At 40.5% G+C, this 21,956-nt stretch overlaps 1 protein-coding gene across 6 annotated transcripts in view; it reads right to left on the bottom strand.

The window, feature by feature from the left end:
* myo3b (myosin IIIB) overlaps positions 1 to 21,956 on the bottom strand; it is a 68,573-nt gene that overhangs the window by 1,342 nt on the left and 45,275 nt on the right. For all 6 annotated transcript variants that reach the window (XM_031297877.2, XM_031297849.2, XM_036004409.1 and 3 more), the window contains 7 exons: positions 21,797 to 21,877; positions 20,292 to 20,388; positions 18,871 to 18,925; positions 17,851 to 17,974; positions 6,464 to 6,564; positions 6,040 to 6,086; positions 5,506 to 5,660 (listed from right to left, as the gene is read on the bottom strand). In XM_031297877.2, the coding sequence (XP_031153737.1) occupies positions 5,552 to 5,660; positions 6,040 to 6,086; positions 6,464 to 6,564; positions 17,851 to 17,974; positions 18,871 to 18,925; positions 20,292 to 20,388; positions 21,797 to 21,877 (614 nt within the window). In that variant the 3' untranslated portion in view covers positions 5,506 to 5,551. The remainder of the gene's footprint in view (positions 1 to 5,505; positions 5,661 to 6,039; positions 6,087 to 6,463; positions 6,565 to 17,850; positions 17,975 to 18,870; positions 18,926 to 20,291; positions 20,389 to 21,796; positions 21,878 to 21,956) is intronic.

Below are 21,956 nucleotides of genomic sequence, written 5' to 3' on the forward strand. Positions count from 1 at the left end.
AAAAACACAAGAGAGTGAAATAAACTGTATGGAGAAATGTAACCTTTATCTTAACACTATCATACAATATGTGAAATACAGGAAGGAATTGACATACACACATATACTGTATATATATATATATATATATATATATATATATATATATATATATATATATATATATATATATGTAACTCATTACATCTGTCAGTGAAAGACCCTGTTCCTGGTCCATGTCAACCAACTTATTTAGCTTTAAAATATCAATACAAATGGTTAAAAAAGGGGAAAAAGTTAAAAAAAGAAGGAAAGAGCATGCAGGAACTATGTAAGCAGGTGATCTTAAGGGGCATGTAAAGAAAATACTGTAAAATGACAGTGGGGGGTCTCCATGGACAACTACACAAATAAGAGAAATCTATTTATTTTTTACAGTAATACTGGGCATTACTTTATTGTGACCTTAATCAAAAGGTTGAACACCGGGTGACACGTCCCTGCTCCTCCTGGCAGTGGCAAAAAGACAAGCTTTCTGCAATGCATCCCAAAACTGAAACAAGGCCGTGGTAATTCTCACACTGTTACCCGTCCAGCGTTTATTCAATGGCAGCTGGTCCCACCATCTGGGAAAGCAGCACCGGGGAAAAACAAAACAGGTTACACCTTTGGCCATGCCAAGTCTGCTAGTGCCCCACTCCGTCTACAAACTGAGAGAGGCTAATCACAATTTCACGCTCTGATTTGTCAAATCCCATTCCAGCACCGGAGGCACCAAGAAAACTTTTAAGCCAATAAATTCCATGGCGTACAGGATAACAGCTTTTCCATACTGTTTTTATTGTTCTATGTCAACCTTCCATACTAGCTTTTACACAAGGAAGCAACTGACTTTCTTTTTTTGCAAATGAAAAGGAAGCTGTAATTCTGACCAAAACATTTGGTCTCCACCAAGATTAGCAGCCAGGAACAAACTCTTATCTCCTCATGCATGCATTTTATATTCATGCAAATGTTAACAACAAAACAGTGCATAGAGTGCCCTCAACAAACAGCAGGTGTGAGGAAGCTGAAACAAAAGCCACTGTAACCCTAATGGCATCCCTTGTCATTAAGAGACCTTTGATGTATGTACTCAACAGACTCTTTTATCTCCTTCTTCCTCTTACTCTCCTTGTCTCTACCCGGCTTAACCAGTTTTCTTTATTAATGCTGTCTTTAGTGAATGTTCTTTTGCTTAGAGCCCTCAACACACATCTGACATCTGGTTGAAACTCATGTACGTCGCTTTCTTTGGCACCAATCATTTGCTAGCAAAGAGCATCATAACGCTAAGTTTGCAGGTTGGCATCTGTTCGTCCCCTGGCCTCACAGTTGGTAGGAACAAAAACTATTACAAAAACAAGACTTGCCATTAATTCTTTACTTATAAAACTGTGGCATGCAATCATAATGTACTGCGATATATTCTGCTGTGGTGGAAATCTGACATTGGGGTATCAAAAGCACGTAAACTACATTAAAACAGTATTTGAAAAGGCTGCACGTGAAATACTGGTATTCAAACTCTTCCTTTGAACTCAAAGGATATAGAAACAGGACAATGTTGGCCTAATCGTGTTCTCTCTTTGAAGTGAGACATCACTATTAGGTGAAAAGGTAAGTATGCTTCTTTAGAAAATAAAAGCTTTTCATCATTTATTAAGGGTGCAGCTCGAGCGATTTTCATAAAGGTGGTTTAAAACTTTGGACAACAGTGTTTGGGGCTACCTTGGATGTAGCTTTAATGAAAGTGCGGCGCATGAAGCAAATAGCTAAAATGGCAAGAATAACAACAGCCGTAACGTTAGCCACATTAAAGGAGTACTCTCTCCCACACCAGATGTTGTCAGATTTAATGAGGGAAAACAAGAGGGAGAAGGATTTACGCAGACGTATTAAAGAAAACACAGGTGTCAGGCCTCCAACACTAACTTGACACTGCGTCTGTCCCTCAGCGTCCTGCCTACAGATCCGTAAGACAACCAGGAGTCCAAGCAAACAGAAGCTTTAGTTCATTAGGTCAGAACATCTTTCATGAGAGTGACAACAGTATTTCATAACATTTGCCTTTTGCAACACATAATCAGCTAACCAAGGTAATTACGTACACACCTCCGCTCATATGCTAAAGCAGGCAATCAGCCAGGGAGTTAATTTGGCAGAGAAAAACAGGGGAAGAAACACCCACTCTGGAACCATTTGTCACCACAGTCCAACCTTGTTATTCAAACTAGTGAGCCTATTTGAAATTCCTCTCTGTGGTAAAACAGGGCCAAAATAATCAAGGGAGCATGATCACACTTAATTGATTCAGTGTACTTTTAAGATGCACTACAGGGTGCTGGGGTGACCTATTTCAGACTGCTCTTCAGAGGAACCAACTATCCCAGCAAGGGAGTAATGCACAACGAGGATTTTAATTATTGCAGGATCTGTGGCTACGACCGGAGGTGAAATGCTTCTGAACTAACTGTGACACCACATTATAACACTGATAGTGGTCTAGGGTATTACTCTTTGGATTTTCTTTTGAGTTATATATGACAATATTAAATATAAGACTAGGACTTTATTATCCATGCAGCTTAATTATGTGAGCATGAAAACAGCTGATTTCTACTTTGTCTTTTTTTGAGAAAAACTTGTCCACAGATAACTGGAACCATATCTCCAACAACCACAAGAGGAACATAACGACAATTTTTAGATAAATATTGTTTTAAAATTTCAATAAAGAAGGACTGCTTTTGTGTTACATCTCTTTGAAGTCTTGTCAATGCAGTGGTGGAATGTAACAAAGTACATTTACAAATGTACTTTACTTAGTATACTCAAATACTGTACTTAAGTACAATTGTTGGGTGTAGGGTGGCAGTAGCTCAGTCCGTAGGGGAGTTGGGTTAGAAACCAGAGGGTGCCTGGTTCAAGTCCCCATACGGACCAAAGTACGGAGTGTGGATTGGTATGTGGAGAGATACTAGTTCACCTCCTGGGCACTGCAAAGGTGCTTCTGAGCAAGGCACCACAACCCCCCAACCGCTCAGGGCATTGGTCCAGCACTGGCAGCCTACTCACTCTGACATCCCTCCATTTGACACGGAGAGACAACAGAGTGTAAATCAATAAAAAGTTTAAATTAAATTTATACTTCTGCTTCACTACAATTCAGAGAGAACTATTGTACTTTTTACTAACACGACTAGTTCCTTTGCATATGAAGTTGCTATATACAAAACCTATGATGAACTTGCATGCATTGTTATAGAATAAACTACCCAACAGTATATAGTAGTAGTAAAATTAGCTCCACCTCAACTGCTACATAAAATGCTGCTACATAAATTACTCATCAGTAATAATAATCTAATATTGAGTAGATAATAATGTAACAATTTCAGGAACCATTTTCTGTATAGAAATCTGTAACTTTTTCTGATAGTACTCTTGTACATGTTATAACATCCTTGTGACATGAATGCAGGACTTGTACTGGTGTATTTTACATTGTTAAATTGCTATTTTTAAAGTGAAGTATCTGAATACTTCTTCAATCACTGTGTAGAGGTTACATTACTTCCAGGATATATGTAACATTTAAAACACTTTGGATTAACCATACTACCACGAAACACATCATGGCATTTCAACACAACAAACAGCATAATTATGGTCGGAAAATGACAGCGTTAAAACCACAAGTGTTGGCAAATGATAAAACCGGTGGACTTGAAACCATCTATCATCTTAAAGAGTCATGTAAAGAAATGCCGTATATTTCACATGCTTCAAAAAAGAGAAATAACACATTTAACCAGTGATGTTGAAGTCATGAATCACTCCTCAGTGTCTCAACCTGAGTCTGACCCTCACAATACTGAGCGGTGGGATTTGATGAACACTTTGGGTCTCTTTAAACCCACGAGGATTTGTGTGAACCTCAACCTAAGTGAAGCCCCTATCTCTGTCTCGCTATCTAGGCAGAGCTCTAATGTTTTCCCCGCTGAATGTAAGGAGGATGAGATCCTCAGTCATACCACCCTACTCTTCCTATTAAGATCAAAATCTCCTCTCAGGCCCTCGGGTGTCAACAAAGGGAGATGCAGTAAATGATATGCAAATTGAAAAAAAAAAAAAAAAAACTCTACAAATCAACTCGCCAGCCCTGTATTTCCGACACTTCATATCTTAAAAGAAAATTCCTGTATTTAGGGTGAAATTAAAAGTGAGGTCTAGTTCTGCCTCTGTGAGGCTATATGTAGTGATTCCAGCACTCAGACAGCACAAAGCCCCTCTAACTACAGCGGCTCGCTGTGGGAGAACTCGTAGGGAGAGTTTGGAGTTTCAGAAGGATTTGTCTCTGGGTCCGTCTTAAACAATAGACATAATGCTCAAAAATAGGTACATGTTACCAAGTCAAGTTAACACCACTGAGTTTAACAAGAAACGTGCGGCCTGCAAGATGAGGGGCTCCTCAGAGTAAATGTGGAGCAATGCAGAAACAATAACATTTGTCAACTGACAGAAAATAACCGATGATCCTTTTAATTTTAAGAAACAAACTGATATTGTTGTCTTCTATTGAGATAAAACACCAAACATATGCTGGGTAAAGCTTTAAAATCAAAGGACTTGTTTGCTTTTTTTCAGTTTGCGTCATTATAAATGTAATAGTATGACTGATGGTCAAACACACGGTCAAAAGAAACAATTTGAAGACATTTGTTTTGTCTCAGGCATTTGTCATTGTTTTCAACATATCATAGACTGAATAACCAATCAATAACTAATTAGTACATACACGGCTAATAAGAGTAATCATTTCTTGCAGCCCTGGCATAGAGCTTAAACATCTGACATTAAAACTTTAACAACATCTAAACAAATGGTGCTCAGCATGTAAGTGTTTCATTGTGACTTTGCAAAATGTTTTTAATTAATGAAACCTCCCCTCACATTACATGGATTGTCATTAATTCTTTTATTGATACAACATCTGTACCATTTCACAGCAGTTTGTAAGATGATTGATAATTTCTTATTTGATGCAGGTTTTAAGACTCCGAAAAAGCCTCTGGAAAAATGACAAACACCATAATAACATTACACATTTTTGCCACATTGAGAAGCACAATAGCAGCAAGTCAAGCACAGGAATAGAAAAAATGTTTGATAAGAGACATCTGCAGACATCTATAAGCAAGCATTATGGCTATAAAACCTGAGCTGAAATGGAGAAACTGTGGTGGCTAACTACACAAAATATAGGACAATGCTTAGAGAAAACTGTTGTAATAATTTCACTGATGAGAAAATCGTTCCTGTAAACACTTTCCGACCACTTCGGATTAACAGCTGAGGGCATCACCTGTATAGGTCACTTATTCTGCACTGCAGCTACTTGCTCCACATACAGTACCACAGCACATCCAACACTGAGGATGTTCTTTGGAGTGTCTGTCTGCATGTCTTGTGCGTCTGTCTTACCGGTTGACATGGTTTTAAGGCTCAGCTCTGACTGACGAGAGGCCCACTAGAAAGAGTGGAAGGGGGGGGCGGTCGCATGCTCTTCCTCAGGGATTGACTCCACAGTTGACAGTAATTTGTAGTACTCGTCTTCTCCATCCAGCACTTTGATTTGACTGTGATAGGAAAGAAAGTGGTGAGAAGTAACTGTGATACAGAACAGTCTTGATGTGAAAAACTAGACATTTAGAATAAAAACAATATTTGCAGATGCAGCGATGAGGCACATGTGTTTTCTTAAGTATACTGAGCTGAACCACGATGTAATTTATAGTACAAATCCAAGTCAGACCTTCAACAATTAAAATTAGCATGCTGACAAAGCCTTAATATGTAACCCCCTCTCTAATGACGCAGAGCAACTGCTCATAAAAAGCCTGTTATTTTCGGCTCTCCATTTACATTATAAGAAAACAACTCCATTTCTGGATTCTCCTATTCCACAAAGGGCCTGCTCTGTTTAGAGTTGCTGTAAGTAGGAAAGCAGTTATTTACCCAAGTTTTCTCGGCTTCCTCTTGCTCCCCTGGTAATCCAGAGTTCTCTGAGGAAAGGGCCAAGAGCACACAGTCAAAAGATGAGCAGAGAGTCATTAATTTTTAATTCAAAGTGATTTTGTGTTGAATGCGAGCAGATGCTGATAATATCAGAAGTCACAGCATAATTTTTTCTGATCAAAGGGCTCAAGTGAGTCTGATGAAGCATGCATCTTGCTCAGCTTTGATAAACCACATCAATTATTCACCGTGAAGGCAGACATCCTGACATGAAAGCAACAGATAAAGAGCATAAGCACATGTTCAAGACAAGAGGCAGAGAAGCGTGGGGGTGGGGCTCCAGGGTCTGGCACAGGTAGGTTTAATTGTATTATCATGTGGAACCAAAGTCAGACAAAGGCCTTTATCGGCACTTTGAACTCACATTTAGCTGGTTGTAGTACAGGCTGTCTTCGGGGCTGTTGAGCAGCTTGGGCTGCTGGCCCCGCCGGCGAGGAGTTCTCTGCTGCAGCTTCATCACTGGACCTGCAACAGAGGAAAAATGAGGGCAGGGAGCCAACCAAGCAAAACAACAACAAGCACCGACATGATAGTCATGGTGATGACAGGAGCAGTAAACAGATTCTGCCCTCCACTTTTTAAATCTGCACCCTAGTGTGACAAAGTGGTAGAAACATATTTTAAATTTATATTCGGTTTAGGTTTAAGATTATGTAATTTCATCGATGAGCTGACTCAATAACAGTTTAACATTATATAAACCACATCTAATTATATCTCTCCTCACAGGTGAACAACAAGCAAGAGTTCAATATGCTAAATAGCTACAATGGAGGAGGCAGAGGTGAGACTGGAATGTGTTTACACTGAGGCTCAGATCAGATCTTACCACTCCTTTTCAATAGAAACAAGTGAAAACTAATGTAGTTCCTGTTACAGCTGTGACATCTCAAAAGTTGCTACAAGCTAGCAAAAATTAACATTGACTGCAGAGTGATGACACTGAAAAAGAGTGGCAACTTTAAAAAGGGCTGATAATCGTATTTGTAATATTATAATAATATTTTGTGGATGTGTAGTCAGAGTCTGAGAGTAAATAAAGTATTTTAAACACACTTAATAATCGGCGAGACAATTCAATACATTTAGTTTAAGTAGAGGATTTATTTCCAATGCATCAAACATTTGTCTCAGTGAGGAGTTAAATGTTTATTTTTTATCTTGTAATTAAAGAAGTAGTTAGTATGTGCTGTGGTGGGAGGCTTTAATGAGGAAGTTTGCAGGGAGTTGTTTAGAGTGGCTGTTTAGTCTTTTACAAGGTGTAGTTTTTCTGCTGAAGACAGTTTTCTGGAATATATTCAACAAAAGTAGAGCCAACAGTAAGCAATATGGGATATTGTTGGTTTGGAAGTAATTATTTGCCAATTAACAAGATCAGGGTCAAGTTGCACATTTTAATGTATTGGAACAGAAATCACTGCACAGCAGTACAACGCAGCTAAGCTAAGCTAACCTGCTGCCAGCTTTAGTTCATACTTAGTGTACAGGATGAGAATCGTATCAGTTTTGTCATCTTCAATTTTGTCATCACCTTTTAGCAAGAAAGTGAATAAGCGTATTTCCCCAAAATGTCGAACTATTCCTTTAAAGGTACAATATGTAACATTTCTGCATTAAAATGTCTAAAAATGACTATACCCATGTTATATATTTTGTTGAATTGTGTACTTACACTATCCCAAATGTTTCCAACATCTTTCAAACCCAGAGAAATCTGTTATTTTATTTTTGACACAGGACTTTTCGTTTAGTCGCCTGTCAGTGGCGTCATATAACCTTTGACCCCTGTGGTTCCTGTAACCAAAGCCCGTCTACGGAAAGCCGTTCCACTCCCTATTAAGCCCCATTGTACCTACTTTGGTTGCAGTTCCACCAGAGTTCCACTGGGGGTGATCACGGTCCAGTGCAAAATGAATGGGACTCTATGGAACTAGACGGCTAAATTTGTCTCTTTCGCCTGATTGTCGTTGAGAAATCTCAGATTTGATTGTAGTTTTTGCAAGTTCAACATGGATTATAGGTCAAAAGTTGAATGAACGAGTACTTATGCCCTTTCGATTTGTTACAGGTTGAGTCGTTGTTGCCCATAACACGCTAGCATTCTGCTAATGAATGCTGATTGGTCAGTGAAGGACTGATTACGATCGGAGATCCCGCTTGACGGCATCAGAATCAGAATGTCAGAGTGAATATTTCGGCGTGGTCTTTAAAACATTAGCAAACCTCTTTCTAGCACGTGTATTGACAGGGAGAGCCTTACCTGTTAGCTGTGTTGTCGAGGCCTCGAGAGAAAAAAGGAAGCGACTCAGAGCTTGCCGTAAAGCAGAATCTCTGGCCGTATATGTGTATGACGTCATTGACATTTTAAAAGGCTTTTTAGAACAAAAAAGCCACTTTAAAAAAATCTAACACCCAGCAGTGTGTATTTTCTTAGCCTCCCCTTTCAAATGCAACATTCAAATTACTAGACAAAAAATTATATCCTGAGAAAAGTGGATTTTGAGGGGTATAGCTCCATAGAGTCCCATTCATTCTGCACTGGCCTGTGAGCGCCCCCTATATGGAACTCTGGTGGAACTGCAACCAGTTCAGAAGCCGGAAGTAACGAGAGAGTGGAACTTCTTCCCATATTAGAAATTCTTTGCTGTAACTTTTGTCAAAACTCCGGCACCCAGATGATACGTTCGAGAGTAATTGTAAATCATACAATCTCACAGAAAGAGTTACACTCAGTTACTGTAATACTGCTTTTTTCTGCCACATGGCATAATTATTTCATTGATTACATGCCACTTACAACACAGTAATACAGCAGAGACCTTATTTATTGATATTGATTGATTTCGATATAAATCGATCAAGCTTACTGTTAGGCTACTACAATGTGCTGGTTGAGAGGCAGTTAATGCTAATGCTTGGTGGGTAACATTATAAGGTTATGACATCATTCAACACGCTCATAAAGTTATTTTTAGTATAATTGTTTTGACCACGGTTAACAGGACTGGGCTAACCCACGAATAAGTTCATCAGTAACGTTAGCTGTATAGATAGATGACTAACCTAATGCTAATTTAGCCAGCTAGCACACCCCGGTCTGTTTGCCTCACTCCCGCAGCGCTAAGAGACTTCAGTCGGGATGAGCGCTGACAACAGCCCCGGGACATATTTTATACTCTTTATTAATCCCCAATAGCTAGTTAACGTTAGTCCTCAGCCAGCTAGCAGTAAGCCACTATCATTACAGCAATCCAAACCTGGCCAGCATTTAACTCCAGCGCTAACGGCAGTTTAATGAACCGTCGGGAAACAGACCATATCAGCAGGCACCCGTGTCAGAACAGCGGCCATCCGTAACGTTACTTCTCCTTTAGAGTTACCGGTGTGCATGCCGAAAATCTCCTCCCTGCAGAATTTCTTCACCCTTCGCGTTTAGTTGTCTTTACAGTTAGCTAAATTAACCCGACAAAACGGGGGTTAGGCACCAAAATGACCAGCTAGTTAAGATTACAAAAAAGTGAATAGGGAGATAATTCTGGGCAGCTGGGAGATCTTCCGCTGCTGCACAACATCGGCCATCCTCGCCAGACCGGAGATTGCGCCACTTACCCCCACCCAAACCCGTCTCTCAAAGTCGTTGGGTAACGTTACAACAAACCCCTTTCACCCCGGTGTTGAAAACATCCAAAAGGTGACATTGACATGTGAAATATGTTAATAGATATAGATATTTTATTAGAATGACATGAATAAACGTAACTTGAATAAACTTGAATGCGTAAACTCTTCCGTAAACAGAGGCATTCTAATCGGCGATAGTGTTTAGCAATTAAAACTACAACTCCCATAATTCCACGCAACTTCACAACCAGGGTTCAGAATTAGCACCATCTACCAGCCAAATGCTAGTAAAGTATGCAAGTGGCTGGTAGATTTGATTCACTCACCAGCCAAAAAAAGCAATGGTAATCTATAGAGTGGCTTGTCAAATGTGAACATTCACTAGCCATTCGGGTGGTGGACCAAAAAGTTAATTTTGAACCCTGTTCACAACGTCATCAAAAGTCTGTGATTACCATACATTGTTTTGATTGAGAGACCCCTAGCAGCAGAAAGTTACATATTGTATGTTTAAAGGCTGAGTTCACCTAAATCAAAATGTTTTTTTCCACATGGGCCTTGTGGTGCCTCTTATAGGTTTGGTTTAATTGTTGAGGTCATAAGATATCTGTATCTGAGATGTTTGCTGCCACCCCAATTCAATTAAAGTTTTTAGAATTTGATTTGTGGCGATTTGGATAAATTGACCCTTTAAAGTGAAGTGACAACCATTCACATTTGAACAAAGGACCTGAAAAAAATCATACGCTGACTCAGCAGATCTACAGGACTCTAGATGTAGAAGTTCACCCTCCTACTTCTGAACCCAAAGACACAAATGTGAGTTGTGACTAATCTGTTACACAGAGTAAGTATTAAGTTATCACTGCCCACCCATTGAATGACTTCTTCTCTACTCTCTGCTGCTTTTCTTCCAGCAGATGCCCGAATCTTTGGCGGAATGACGTTTTCCCTGATTGTTCAAAACAGTGTACTAAAGAATTAATTATTCATTCCCCACAGAAAAGTTAATGACGACTTACTAAAGATAACGAGCTACGTGATAACCTGATTATTCAAACATAAGTCAATTAGAAAGGCTTATTATATTCTTCTACTACAGCACATCCAGGGTTTCAAAATTCATAGGTTACAAAAGTGTGTTTTAAAGCCAAGACACCTTTACAAGGAAGCATCTATATTTAATGTCAGATAACGTTTCATCTTCTTTGCCTACGTTTTCGGGTGAGACAGGACATTTCTTCATCATCTCTTGCTACCTCGGCTTCTCTACCTTGACTAAAGCTGCATTTGCTTTTTCCATCTTAACACTACTTTGTACTCACTTTGAACAGACCTCATCACATCTCAATCCTATACATCAAAGGGCAAGCTCCCACCTCCACCCCCCCATATTTCCTCGGCTTTCTTGATGTTATTCAAACCAGTGCAGGTTTACTAAAGTCACACTTTGTAAATGCCCAGAAAGTTCCAGTCTGTTCTGAGATATTAGCTAACTTTTACCGTGAATCTTATTTATCCATGCCTCAGAGGTGCTAACCGTCCACTGTGTGAATCCTTGTCACCCCTGAGTATTAGAGGATATTTGGATAGATCTCATGTACTGAGGAAAAAACAGCTGTGTTTTTTTCTTCTGAACAAGTAGCTTGATTTGGCTGCATCAAAAGCGTTTAGGTTTAAATATTACATTGAGATAAATTGTACAGCGTCACTGCTTTGAGAGACCTAAAAGAGCTACTGTTTCTGTTGACATGTTGGGATGAAAAGAAAAGAAACCAGCACAAATAAAATGTTTGCACCTTACATTTAAGTTAAACAGTATCTGTATGTAGGACATTGTTCTGCTAATGATGCAGAAATGGATTTGATAAGCAAATGTTTTATTCCCCTGAAATTGCATCAAAGCACTCAATCACTAATAATGAATCTTAACGCCCTTGAACAAAGTTTCAAAATTCAATCGCTTTGTAAAATAGACTGCATAGCCTGTGTTTTCAACCAACATTTGTCTTGTTTTTCTATAACATAATAGCAACTTCACAAAAATAAAAGAGTCTGAACTGTATTCAGTACAAGCAAGACCCTTTGCTGTACCGAAAAGATGAAATCTGTTTTCTCTGGCTATGTAATGACGACTGTCGCCGGTAAATTTACTAAGCTAAAAAAAAATAAGTTATGGCTGTTTCTAGAGTAATATGCTCTCTGCAAGTTGGTGTCTGTACACTTTAGTTAAAATGGTTTAGTCGAGGAAGTAACACCACCATCATTTTTAACCACTAGCGACATTGCTGGATGACATCGCCTGTCGCTCGGACCACCACTTTGGTCCAGACTGAAATAGCTCTACAGCTCTTAGATGGATTGTCAGATAGCCATTATCCCTGGAGGATGAATCCTGCTGACTTTTCCTCCAGCGCCACCGTGAACTTTGGTAACACATTTGGATGAATTATAATATCTTTGGTGATTGCCGGACTTTTCATCATCATCGGGTCAAAAATTGAATTAGGGTAATACTTTGGTTTATGACCTAATACTTGCAAAACTGATAACATTCCTACATGCCAAACTAAGATACATGGTGTGTTCTGCTCATTGACTGTAAAACAGTCTATGGTTCTGATGTTTAGCAATGACATGGTCATTGTCAGCATGCTGCCGTTAAGATTTAGCTCAACACCATTCAACTGCATTACTTTATTGTTTTTTTATAGACACAAGATGAATTTATGATTGTGGTTAGTACGATCATATTTTGTTTAAAAACACAAATACATGGCTGTAATTACGTTTATAAAAAATATTTGCATTTTAAATCACTATTGCAATATTGGTTGAGAAAATCGCAATTGAGATGTTTTCCTAAAATAGCTCAGCTGCTGGATATACCGCTGCAGATCTGGAGCCCGAAACACGACACACGGGGGTTGAGCATCACCATTTATCCATTTTGACCTGCAGCGATTAGAGCGTGTAGCAGATCAGAGGATGGGTCAGAACTCCCATCTATGTGCCTCTGTTTGGGAAATCACTGCCATTTGATCCAGGCCAGCCCCAGAGGAATGCTGCTCCCACAGATATATTACAGGCAAGGAGGCTGCCAAACTGGCCTCTGGCAGGGGAGCACGGCTTGGACATGAGCAGCAGAGCTGGGAAGGGGTCAATCAGTGGCTCACACCGGGGGTTTGCTAAATGATGGTGGGTAATGTCTGCTGTTTGGGGTGGGGAGGAATAATGGTCAACTGGGTATACAGAGGCAGCGCGGTTCATACAATATTGATTTCTCCATATCAAAAGAAAGCCAAGCAGAGTTTGCTCTTCTCAGTGAGAAACTTACATATTGTACATGTTTTCTTCTTGAGATAAAAAGGGCTAGAATTCTTTTTGAGATAGGTATTTCTTTCATTTTCAAAGAGCATCAGATGACTCGTATTACATCTCTAAATACCACTTTGAAATCCCTTCAAAATCAGAATGCTCTTCAGAAACAAGATAAAAGAGCTGCTAAAAGATTTTTAGTGGAATAAATTAGAGATGTATCGATTTACTTCCCAAATCACGTGCTGCAATCACCTGACTTCTCCCAGACCACAGAGAACCATTTGGGCTTTGTTTATTCAGATGGAGGGAGCAGAGGCACCAAAAGGCATGGATTATAAGGAAAAATCATCAGCAGGGGCCTTTGATGTCTAAATGAGGCATGTGCAACCCAGACCTTCTCTTTACCTCACAACCGCCTCTTCACACACACACACACACACACACACACACACACACACACACACACACACACACACACACACACACACACACACACACACACACACACACACACACACAATTTCTCAGTTGCAAACAGATCACTGTAGAGGGTTATAGAGGATTTCCAGAACTTTTTAGGGCTCCTGAGATTTATTACCGCTCTCGTCATTTTGGACATCATACTAAAATAGCAACTCATGTGCTTTAAATTATAAGACAGACTGGTCAAGTCCTGCAGATAATGCTGAAAAAAAGTTGTTCCTGCATCTGTTTTCACTAATGCAAACAGAGGATGTTGTTACTTACAACAATTTTTCACACTGAAATCAATCATTTCCACTGACAGCAGTTTTGGAACTTTGACTTCTAAAGAAATGTTTGCGTGGAGGAAAAATCTCGGAACTTTGTGGAAGTCAAACATTTGTCACAGACATAATTCATGTAAGTAGTGAGGAGGGAGACATGAATTACAAGGAAACCAGGCTAAAAATAGATGAAATATGTAAATGATGGCATTAAGCTTTTTCTCTTCTGATTGGTGTGATCCTTTGTAATTTTATTAGATAAAAAAAATGTAACTATATAAAACTGTATTTCAACAGCAATAACAAAATCATAAGGTTTTGTGTTTGGAAAAACTTAGTTTAACTACATCAAATGAGTCAATCCACATGTGTGAAATGACAGAGAACTTGGAGTATCATTTTCCACCTAGATTTTATGTCTGAGGAGATTATTCTGTTGGAATTGTGATGATGAGTAGTTTGGAAGTACATCCTGTTAACTACTCCCACTGACATTAAGAGGATTACGTAGGTAGCGTCAGACAGAGGCAACTCCTTCAGTTAAGTTGAGTCTTTCCTATCCCTTCCAAATCTCTGCTGCCGCTATGTCGAGCCTGTAATTTGCCTATAACTGAAGGCATCCGGTTGAGACGCTGCGATATGTGGAGACAGACAGATCAATCAAAAGGCTGAGAGACAGCGAGAGGGTGGGAGCGTATTTGTCTAGAGAACATGAAGAGGGTGGATCATTTGTCTGGCAGATGCATGTTGATGTGGTGGTGATGCTGCTGCTGCTTTGAAGGTGGTGGTGGTGGTATGTTGTGGAGCAGCACCTGGTGGCTGCAAACCTTGTGGGAGGACATATGGGAAGACGTTTAAGAGCTGAGGGAGGGAGCGAGAAGAGAGGAAAGTGAGATGTACTGGTGAGTGTGGGTTTGACCTCAGTGTGGGTAAAACAGCGTTCACATTTCCAATGAGCTCTCCCAGCTGCAGTGATAAAGCCCAGAGAGAGCTCGGGGCTACAAATAAAATCAATTCCTATTGACTGTAACATTTTATGCACTGAGGGGACATAACTATAACCAATAAGTCAACATGAACTTCAATTACTTTAGCCCCCTTTTCGTTTTTCTCTTTTCTCATCCCTTCAAACGACCAGGTTAACTATCTTCAAGGCGCAGAGGTAATTGGTCTCTGTGTTGTTGCTCCACTTTATCACTGTCTCTCTCTTGACATGTATGTTTACCACAACTATAATCTTCAAAAAGCCTGTTAACATAAGTAGCTCAGCTTTCATAAACCATAAAGTCAGCTCTGACTGATCCCCAGCACCATCCTGTTTACCACGCCGAGGAGCATAAGCAGCACTCTGATCATATCTGCTGCTTGCTAGCAAAGGCTTTCTTTCTACACACGCCTCTGTGACTCATTTCCAAACATGATGTATTCAGGTTCGGGAGACAGGTGACGAGAGGTGACATAGTCTCGAGAGTGCAGCTTACATGACTTCACTGTGTATGTGTAACTTTTTCACTGACAAAACACTGGAAATCAAAGATATTGGTGCTGCAGACATCTGAGAGTGCCTGGAGTACAAAGTGCTTTAATGCTCTCTTCCCACCATAAAATGCAACACTGCAGGTATTTTGCTAAAGAGTGAGAATAGTTGCCTAGCCTGATGTCACATATGCAGTGAAACAGATTTTATTATATTATTTTATCTATTTTTCTCACTCCCTAATCTGCTTTGTTTCATACATGAAAGTAAATTGGACTGAGTGCAACACTAGGCTTTGTTAAATCACTTAGAAAAGACCCAACGTCCGTCAAACACATTGAGAGGTTCCAGGTCACGCCCCGGTGTTTTGGCATTAATGGGAACAGAGTGTGTGCAAGCGTGCATGTGTCTGTAGGGGTGGGGTAATTCGATTTCCATGGCTAATTTTCTGTTTTTCTCCACTGGTGTCCTCAAACACTCCAGGTCGAGCTCCAGCCCGAGAGAACCGATGCGATCACCAGAGGCGACAGCAGGATGAGACACAGGAAGGAGCCTGGTCTCCAAACATCTGGCAGGGCAAGGCTTCCATGACTCGCTCAACCTCGGGATGAAAAAAAAGGCCCTCAGATCTGCAGCGATCAAAGTGTGCCCTGGGTGCCTGAGCCACTGTGGCCTCCCTTAACATATTCAAATGGGGTTTCCTGAAAGAAGTTGGAGCCACAAGCAGACCTCAGAACATAAACGAGGCAGGAGAAGGGGCGGCGGTGAATACCTGAAAACCTGTGTGCTCTCCACACAGAATAAGCCCATGGCAGAAGAGGAAGAGGATTTTCTTTTTGTCGGGACATTTAAATAGAATATAACTGTCAGATATGAAACGTTATTCATGTGCCAAAGGCTAATTTACTCAGTACAGAGAACCTTCATTTTACCTAATAACAAAAAGAAGTCTGGGAGTGTTTGACTTGCTGCAATAAATGATGCCAGTGAGACTTAACTAGAAAAGTTTTAGGTTGCATTCAATTAGTGGTTCCCAACCTGGAGGTCAGGACCCCCAATGGGTCCCTGACCAATGCAATAACCACTCTTAAAGTCTTAAAGTTCTTAAAACAAGTGAAACTATTTGCTAGTGCATTGAGAAGATTTTCACTTTACCAATTGTGAAAAAAATAAATTGTCAAAAAAAAAATCATTTTTCTTTAGTTTAAAGCAGAAACTTCTTGTTTCTAGACAGAGCCTTATTTCTAGAAAATGATTGTAAAAACAAACTGATTTCTATTGGAAATAGGTTGAAATTATCTTCAATTCCACACTGAAGTTATTTTATGATGGAGATTTGCACTAGTTATGAACAAGGCAATACAGATGCTTTTTTCTGGATACTTTCACCTTGCCTTGAAAAATCCTTCAAATTAAACAATCTAAACTGCTCAAAAGTAATTTCCACAATGAGGCCACAGCCCATAAACAGGGGTCACAAGCAGACTAAAAGGTTGGGGGATCAATGCATTAGGTGATACAGTAAAAAGTAGATCATTGGGCTACATTTCATGGTGAGGGGATCCTAAGTGCATAGGAATGTGACTTTTACACATCAAATTAAACATCCTACATCCTCATCTTAGGTAGCTGGGTGTCAAACTACAAATTAAAACAAGAAAGTAATTCCGCCGTTATCTAAAAAGTCTTTTAGAAAATGACTGGAAGCTCCAGTGACACAGGACAAAACATACTTTTGAGCAAAATGCCCTCATACTGGCATTTACTGCAACATTTCCCTCTATAATCACCCTGACATTACAAATTCATCAAACACTGGCTCCCTTCAGCAGCAGTGATGCCTGGGAGCGGGGGTCACCTGTATGCAGCATTACCGAATTAGCCGCTATCTAACCCAGACCTGCTGTGGCATGCTGACACTAATCCCAGGCCCGTTGGAGAGCCCTGTCTGTGTTACATTCTCATGTCTAATCCCTATAATCTCTCAGCCGTGCCACTAAATGCTATTTCACCTCCGTCTCTTACCTCATACCCCTTTAATAACATTAATGAAGGGCCGGGCTCCCATTACCCAGGCTACCCCAGTGGTGGGCTAGGTGACGGCCGTAATCGGAGGCCCCCTGTACAGCCACCCACTCAGCCTCCCAGGCAGCAGGAATTAATGTAATTCATCGCCTGGGGCAAAAAGCAAACTAAACATATGTTCAACAAATCAGGGTTTGTGTATTTTCTTGTCACTGTTACTGTGCAGGTCTATTAGAGTCATTGATGAGATCCTTAGTGAAGGGCTCGCCGTGCAGAAGAATGAAAGCTTTGAAGTGCTCCTGCCACTTCGAAAGCCCTCCCCCCCCACACATGCCATAAGACGTTTATGATGAGCTGACCCGGGTTATTAAAATACCGCAGAAATGATCACCCATAACACTGCTCTCTTTTTGCTGTCAACAAAGAATAGCAACAGAGGATTGGCTGGGATGAAAGGTTGAAAGGGGCCCTGTATTAAAATTGGCACTTTATCCATTAAGGCGGGATTTCTGCTGTCTCTTTGTGTAATTACCTGCACCCGCCAGCTCTGCTTGGGCTTACCTTGTTTACACTGCATGTCTCGCAGTCTAGCTGTCTCCCGGCAAGGCTTGGTTACACTGTCTTCTGCTCTGCCTTTGTCTCTCTTGAAGTCTTTCACTTGTCTGTCTTGGCTGTCGAGGCCAACCTTGAAAGAGACGTAAACACAGCCAGAAGAGCAATGTCAATGAAAGCAGCGGATAAATAGACACAAGTTAAAGGAAGCTCTGTAATGTGTTTTTTCTCTTTCAATTTAGTCATGTAGACACTGTATTCATTTATTTACAATTTACAATTTGGCACTCATATAACTCAAACCCATTAATGTGCTTTGCAATGTTAATCAAATGCTAATGCAATTGCATATCCCCCTTTACTAGCCCTACCTCCTAGCAAACAGCACCACACTGACTTAATTGTGAGGGTAAAAAACAGCTCATTCAGACTTCCTCTCATATTTAATTTTATCTTTGAATAAAAGAGCTATAGGAAAGTATTAATCTGCTTAACATTTCTAAGTACATCCTCCAAAGGATTTTGCTTTTTTAATCTTACATATGCTCAGCAGAGTTACTGGCAAAAACTGTACATTTTCCTCATTTCATCCTTTCAACATCAAATGGTGAGCAGCAAAAATTGGATCAGACTTCAAAGACTGTGATGTGCTCCAAGTCACGGAGTGGCTCTTCTATTTCACATATTGAATCCGAGTAGGATATCAAAGTGCTACCAAAGAACCTCAGGTCTTTACTAAAAAAGGGGTCTAACATCTGTAGAAAGAGGAGCGCAAAGACAAATCACCTCAGGGAAGAGCGAGCATTTATTCTCAGCCGTGAATTTCCAGCCTTTTGATTCTCTCGTTCCCGTACCACCCTGTCTTCTCCGCTGAGATGAAGGTTGGAGCAAGAGAAGTCTTTTGTCTCAAGGACTCAGAAAATTCCCAAAGAATAATCTGGGTTAAAGCTGCTTTGTAGAATAGCAGCATTTTACATACACAGCTAAAGTCAGGCATAAGAAAATGCTCATTGATATTCTGTTACTTACATTTCCTCTATGTATGTGATCCGTATGTGCCTCCCTGCTTTCTGAGTTGTTTGACCTGTAAAAGTAACAAGCATTTCTAACTGAAATGAACACAAATTGCATATGTCTCCATGTTTAATGGTTAAAAACAGCTCTGGTTTATGATTATGCAATTTGCAGAGAGTGAGACAGAGACATGTTTCTGTGTATGATCACTCAATGTTGCATTATTTAAAAAAAGAAAAAAAAACACCAAATGAGACATCTGCAAACACAATGATGCATGCCAGTCATGCTTCAAGTCCAGAAAAACAAAATCTCATCCAGTTTGGACTTGGTGATGCAACCGGAGGCTCTGTTATTTGGATGCAAACACAGAATTCATGCGTGGCAGAGAGGAGGGATATCAAAAGGGAAAAGAACAGCATGTAGGTGAGAACATAGATCTTACAGGAGGAAAATGGGCCAGATCATGTCAAAATAAATCTATATGGAGAGATTCCAACACTGATTAAACAGAATTGTTAAGTGGAGGTTTGAAGTTTTTCTCACCAAGGAATATGATTGTAAACATTGAGAGAAAAATCCCAGATGAGGCTCCACTCAATTTGAGTATACAACAAGCATAACATTTTCAGATGTGTAAATCTAGTATTTTGGAGTTTGAGTCTGAAGAAAGATGCACAGCTTGACCAAAAGTCACCCAAGATTTGAACGATATTTCGTATAAGCATGACTTGGTTTACCATGAGCGCTGATAGGCAACGCAACTCTACACACATTTGTCATTATCATAATTTATTTGTGTTCTTTTTTGAAACTCCTGTGCATAAAGAAAAATTTTATACTTTTCCTTATAGATACATGTTTAGTCATCTCAAACCTAACGTTAGGGTATTTGTAATAAATTATATGTGTAAGTTGTGGTTCGGAGAAAAGCTAAATACGGAGTTAAAAGCCGACATCAACACCACCGCTGCTGTTCAGTCGGTGGCTGCTCTCATGCTTAGCAAATACTTTCTTAATGACTGGCCTGCCCATATGCTGAATAAACACAAAGTCTTCAGCTCGTACATCTGGAGACCAGCGCAGCCACAGCCCCTTTTGTGGTCAGACAAGTGTGCTATCTTGGTGGAAAGATATTTATTACGTTTATAAAACTGAAAAAAGGTGGTGCTTAGGGAGGAGCTTTCTCTTCTGCTTGAAACAACAATACATTACAGTGCAAGAGGAGCCCGTCCAGCAGGGCTGAATATGAGTGACAGGTATGTGAGACTTCTTGCTCAATAAGCCGTCTCTAATAGTCTCATTTTAGGTCATATGTGAAGCCCATTGTCTGTGCTGTAAGAAGAAACAATAAAGACATTACAAAAATCAAAACCGCAGGAAAACATTCTTTCAATGAGAATCGATCCTGAAGGACAAAAAATGTCAAGGCTCACCCCGTATGCTCCTCTTTGGTGGTCTTTCCTCCAGCCTCAGGTTGGCATATGTGCCCCTGGGGTACATGGTCCCGACGCACCCGATGGTCCCTGTAAGCTGCACAGGATATGAATGTCAGACATGCGCTCACATGGTCAGAAAACCCTCTGCTATTCATCTAAACAACATACACATAGTCCACTGAGGCAGTTATCAAATATAATTGTTGCAATTAACACAATTCACAGCAACGTATTAAAGCACTAAAACAACCTGTGAAATGTATTTATCATCCATTAAAGGAGTGTAGTGTAGCAGTGGGAAAACACTGTGTGATTATTAAGACACACTGGGTTCAGATGGATAGTAAACGGAGCCTGATGACTTACTCCGTCAACAGGCTTTGTGTTTTTCTTGTAAAATTATATGCGCAGGAAAATAAAGCTCAAGTACATTGTTGAGCCATGGTTCTATTTTGCATGGTCTAATCTGATCGATGGTGAGCATGTCCCCCAGGCCCCGCTGAGATCTGAGAAGCCACCAGGCTCATACATTTGAAAGGCATCTGTTTATTTTCAGAATGCAAATGCAGCCCACCTCAAAGGCTATAAGCTGCAGAGAACACACAATGTGAATGTGCTGGAGTGCTCCGCCGGGGGGCTGAGGCCCCACTTATGTCAGGTTCAGGTCCCCCCCCACCCCCCCTGAACCCCAGCGGCCACACACAAACACACTTCTCTAAAGAGAAAGACAGCGGCGACAGAGAGGCTTTTCTCACACCAAAACCATGTTTACCTATTCTGCAGCTTTATTTACAAGGGGTTTTAATGGAGGACATTTACACAAGGTGTGCAGGCGACTGAGATGCTCCATGTGCCAGATGAGGGCAGCCCTTAGGAGAGCCGGGGGAAACAATGCCAAATCTCCTCCCCCTGCCCTCCTCTCTCCTGCCCCTTTTGGCACCCTCCCTTGTCCTCCAGTCAGAGGCTCCAAGGAGGAGGTGAAGGGGGGGGGGGCCCGGGAAGGTTAATGTGCCCACTTTGATCTTCGTCAAGGCACACTGAGTAAGAATTAATTTACATTTCAGATGAAAAGGTTGACAGTATAAAAAGGCATCTTGTTTCTGGTATGTGAGAGCTGTGTAATAGGCCAGGAATTTGAGAGAGGAAGTCGTGAGGAAACAGAAGGGATAAGCCCCTCTCTTGCCTTTACTGGGAAAGAGATGAAAGGAAAAAAAAGGATCTCAGTATGCACTGTTCTTCTGAAACATGGGGACCAAATGCTGCCCAAACTTTCAAAAGCTTTTCTTTATGCATTATTAATTAATTATCACTGTTTCGTAGGGCACTCGTTGAGATCAAAAAGGTGTTTCACAAAGACGTAAGGTTTTCAGGCCTTTATCCATTTTCCTTTTGAAAATTGATGAAAAAGTGGCGTGTATTTCCACCGGACCCATGGGAAATTCCAGAGGTTTGCACTTGGAAATATAAAGAAGTTCAGAAGAAACATGTACAAATTTCTTTACCTGACTGAATGCAGATAGCGGCCTCTTCCCGCTCCTTTTTTATCTGCTTGAGGTTCTGCCGAGCAACATAGCCCCTCCAGGCTAGAGAAAGAGAAAGAGACAGTGTGTGTGTGTGTGTGTGTGTGTGTGTGTGTGTGTGTGTGTGTGTGTGTGTGTGTGT

The sequence above is a fragment of the Sander lucioperca genome, chromosome 8 (genome assembly GCF_008315115.2).
Source record: "Sander lucioperca isolate FBNREF2018 chromosome 8, SLUC_FBN_1.2, whole genome shotgun sequence".
In the NCBI taxonomy this organism is placed as follows: Eukaryota; Metazoa; Chordata; class Actinopteri; order Perciformes; family Percidae; genus Sander; species Sander lucioperca.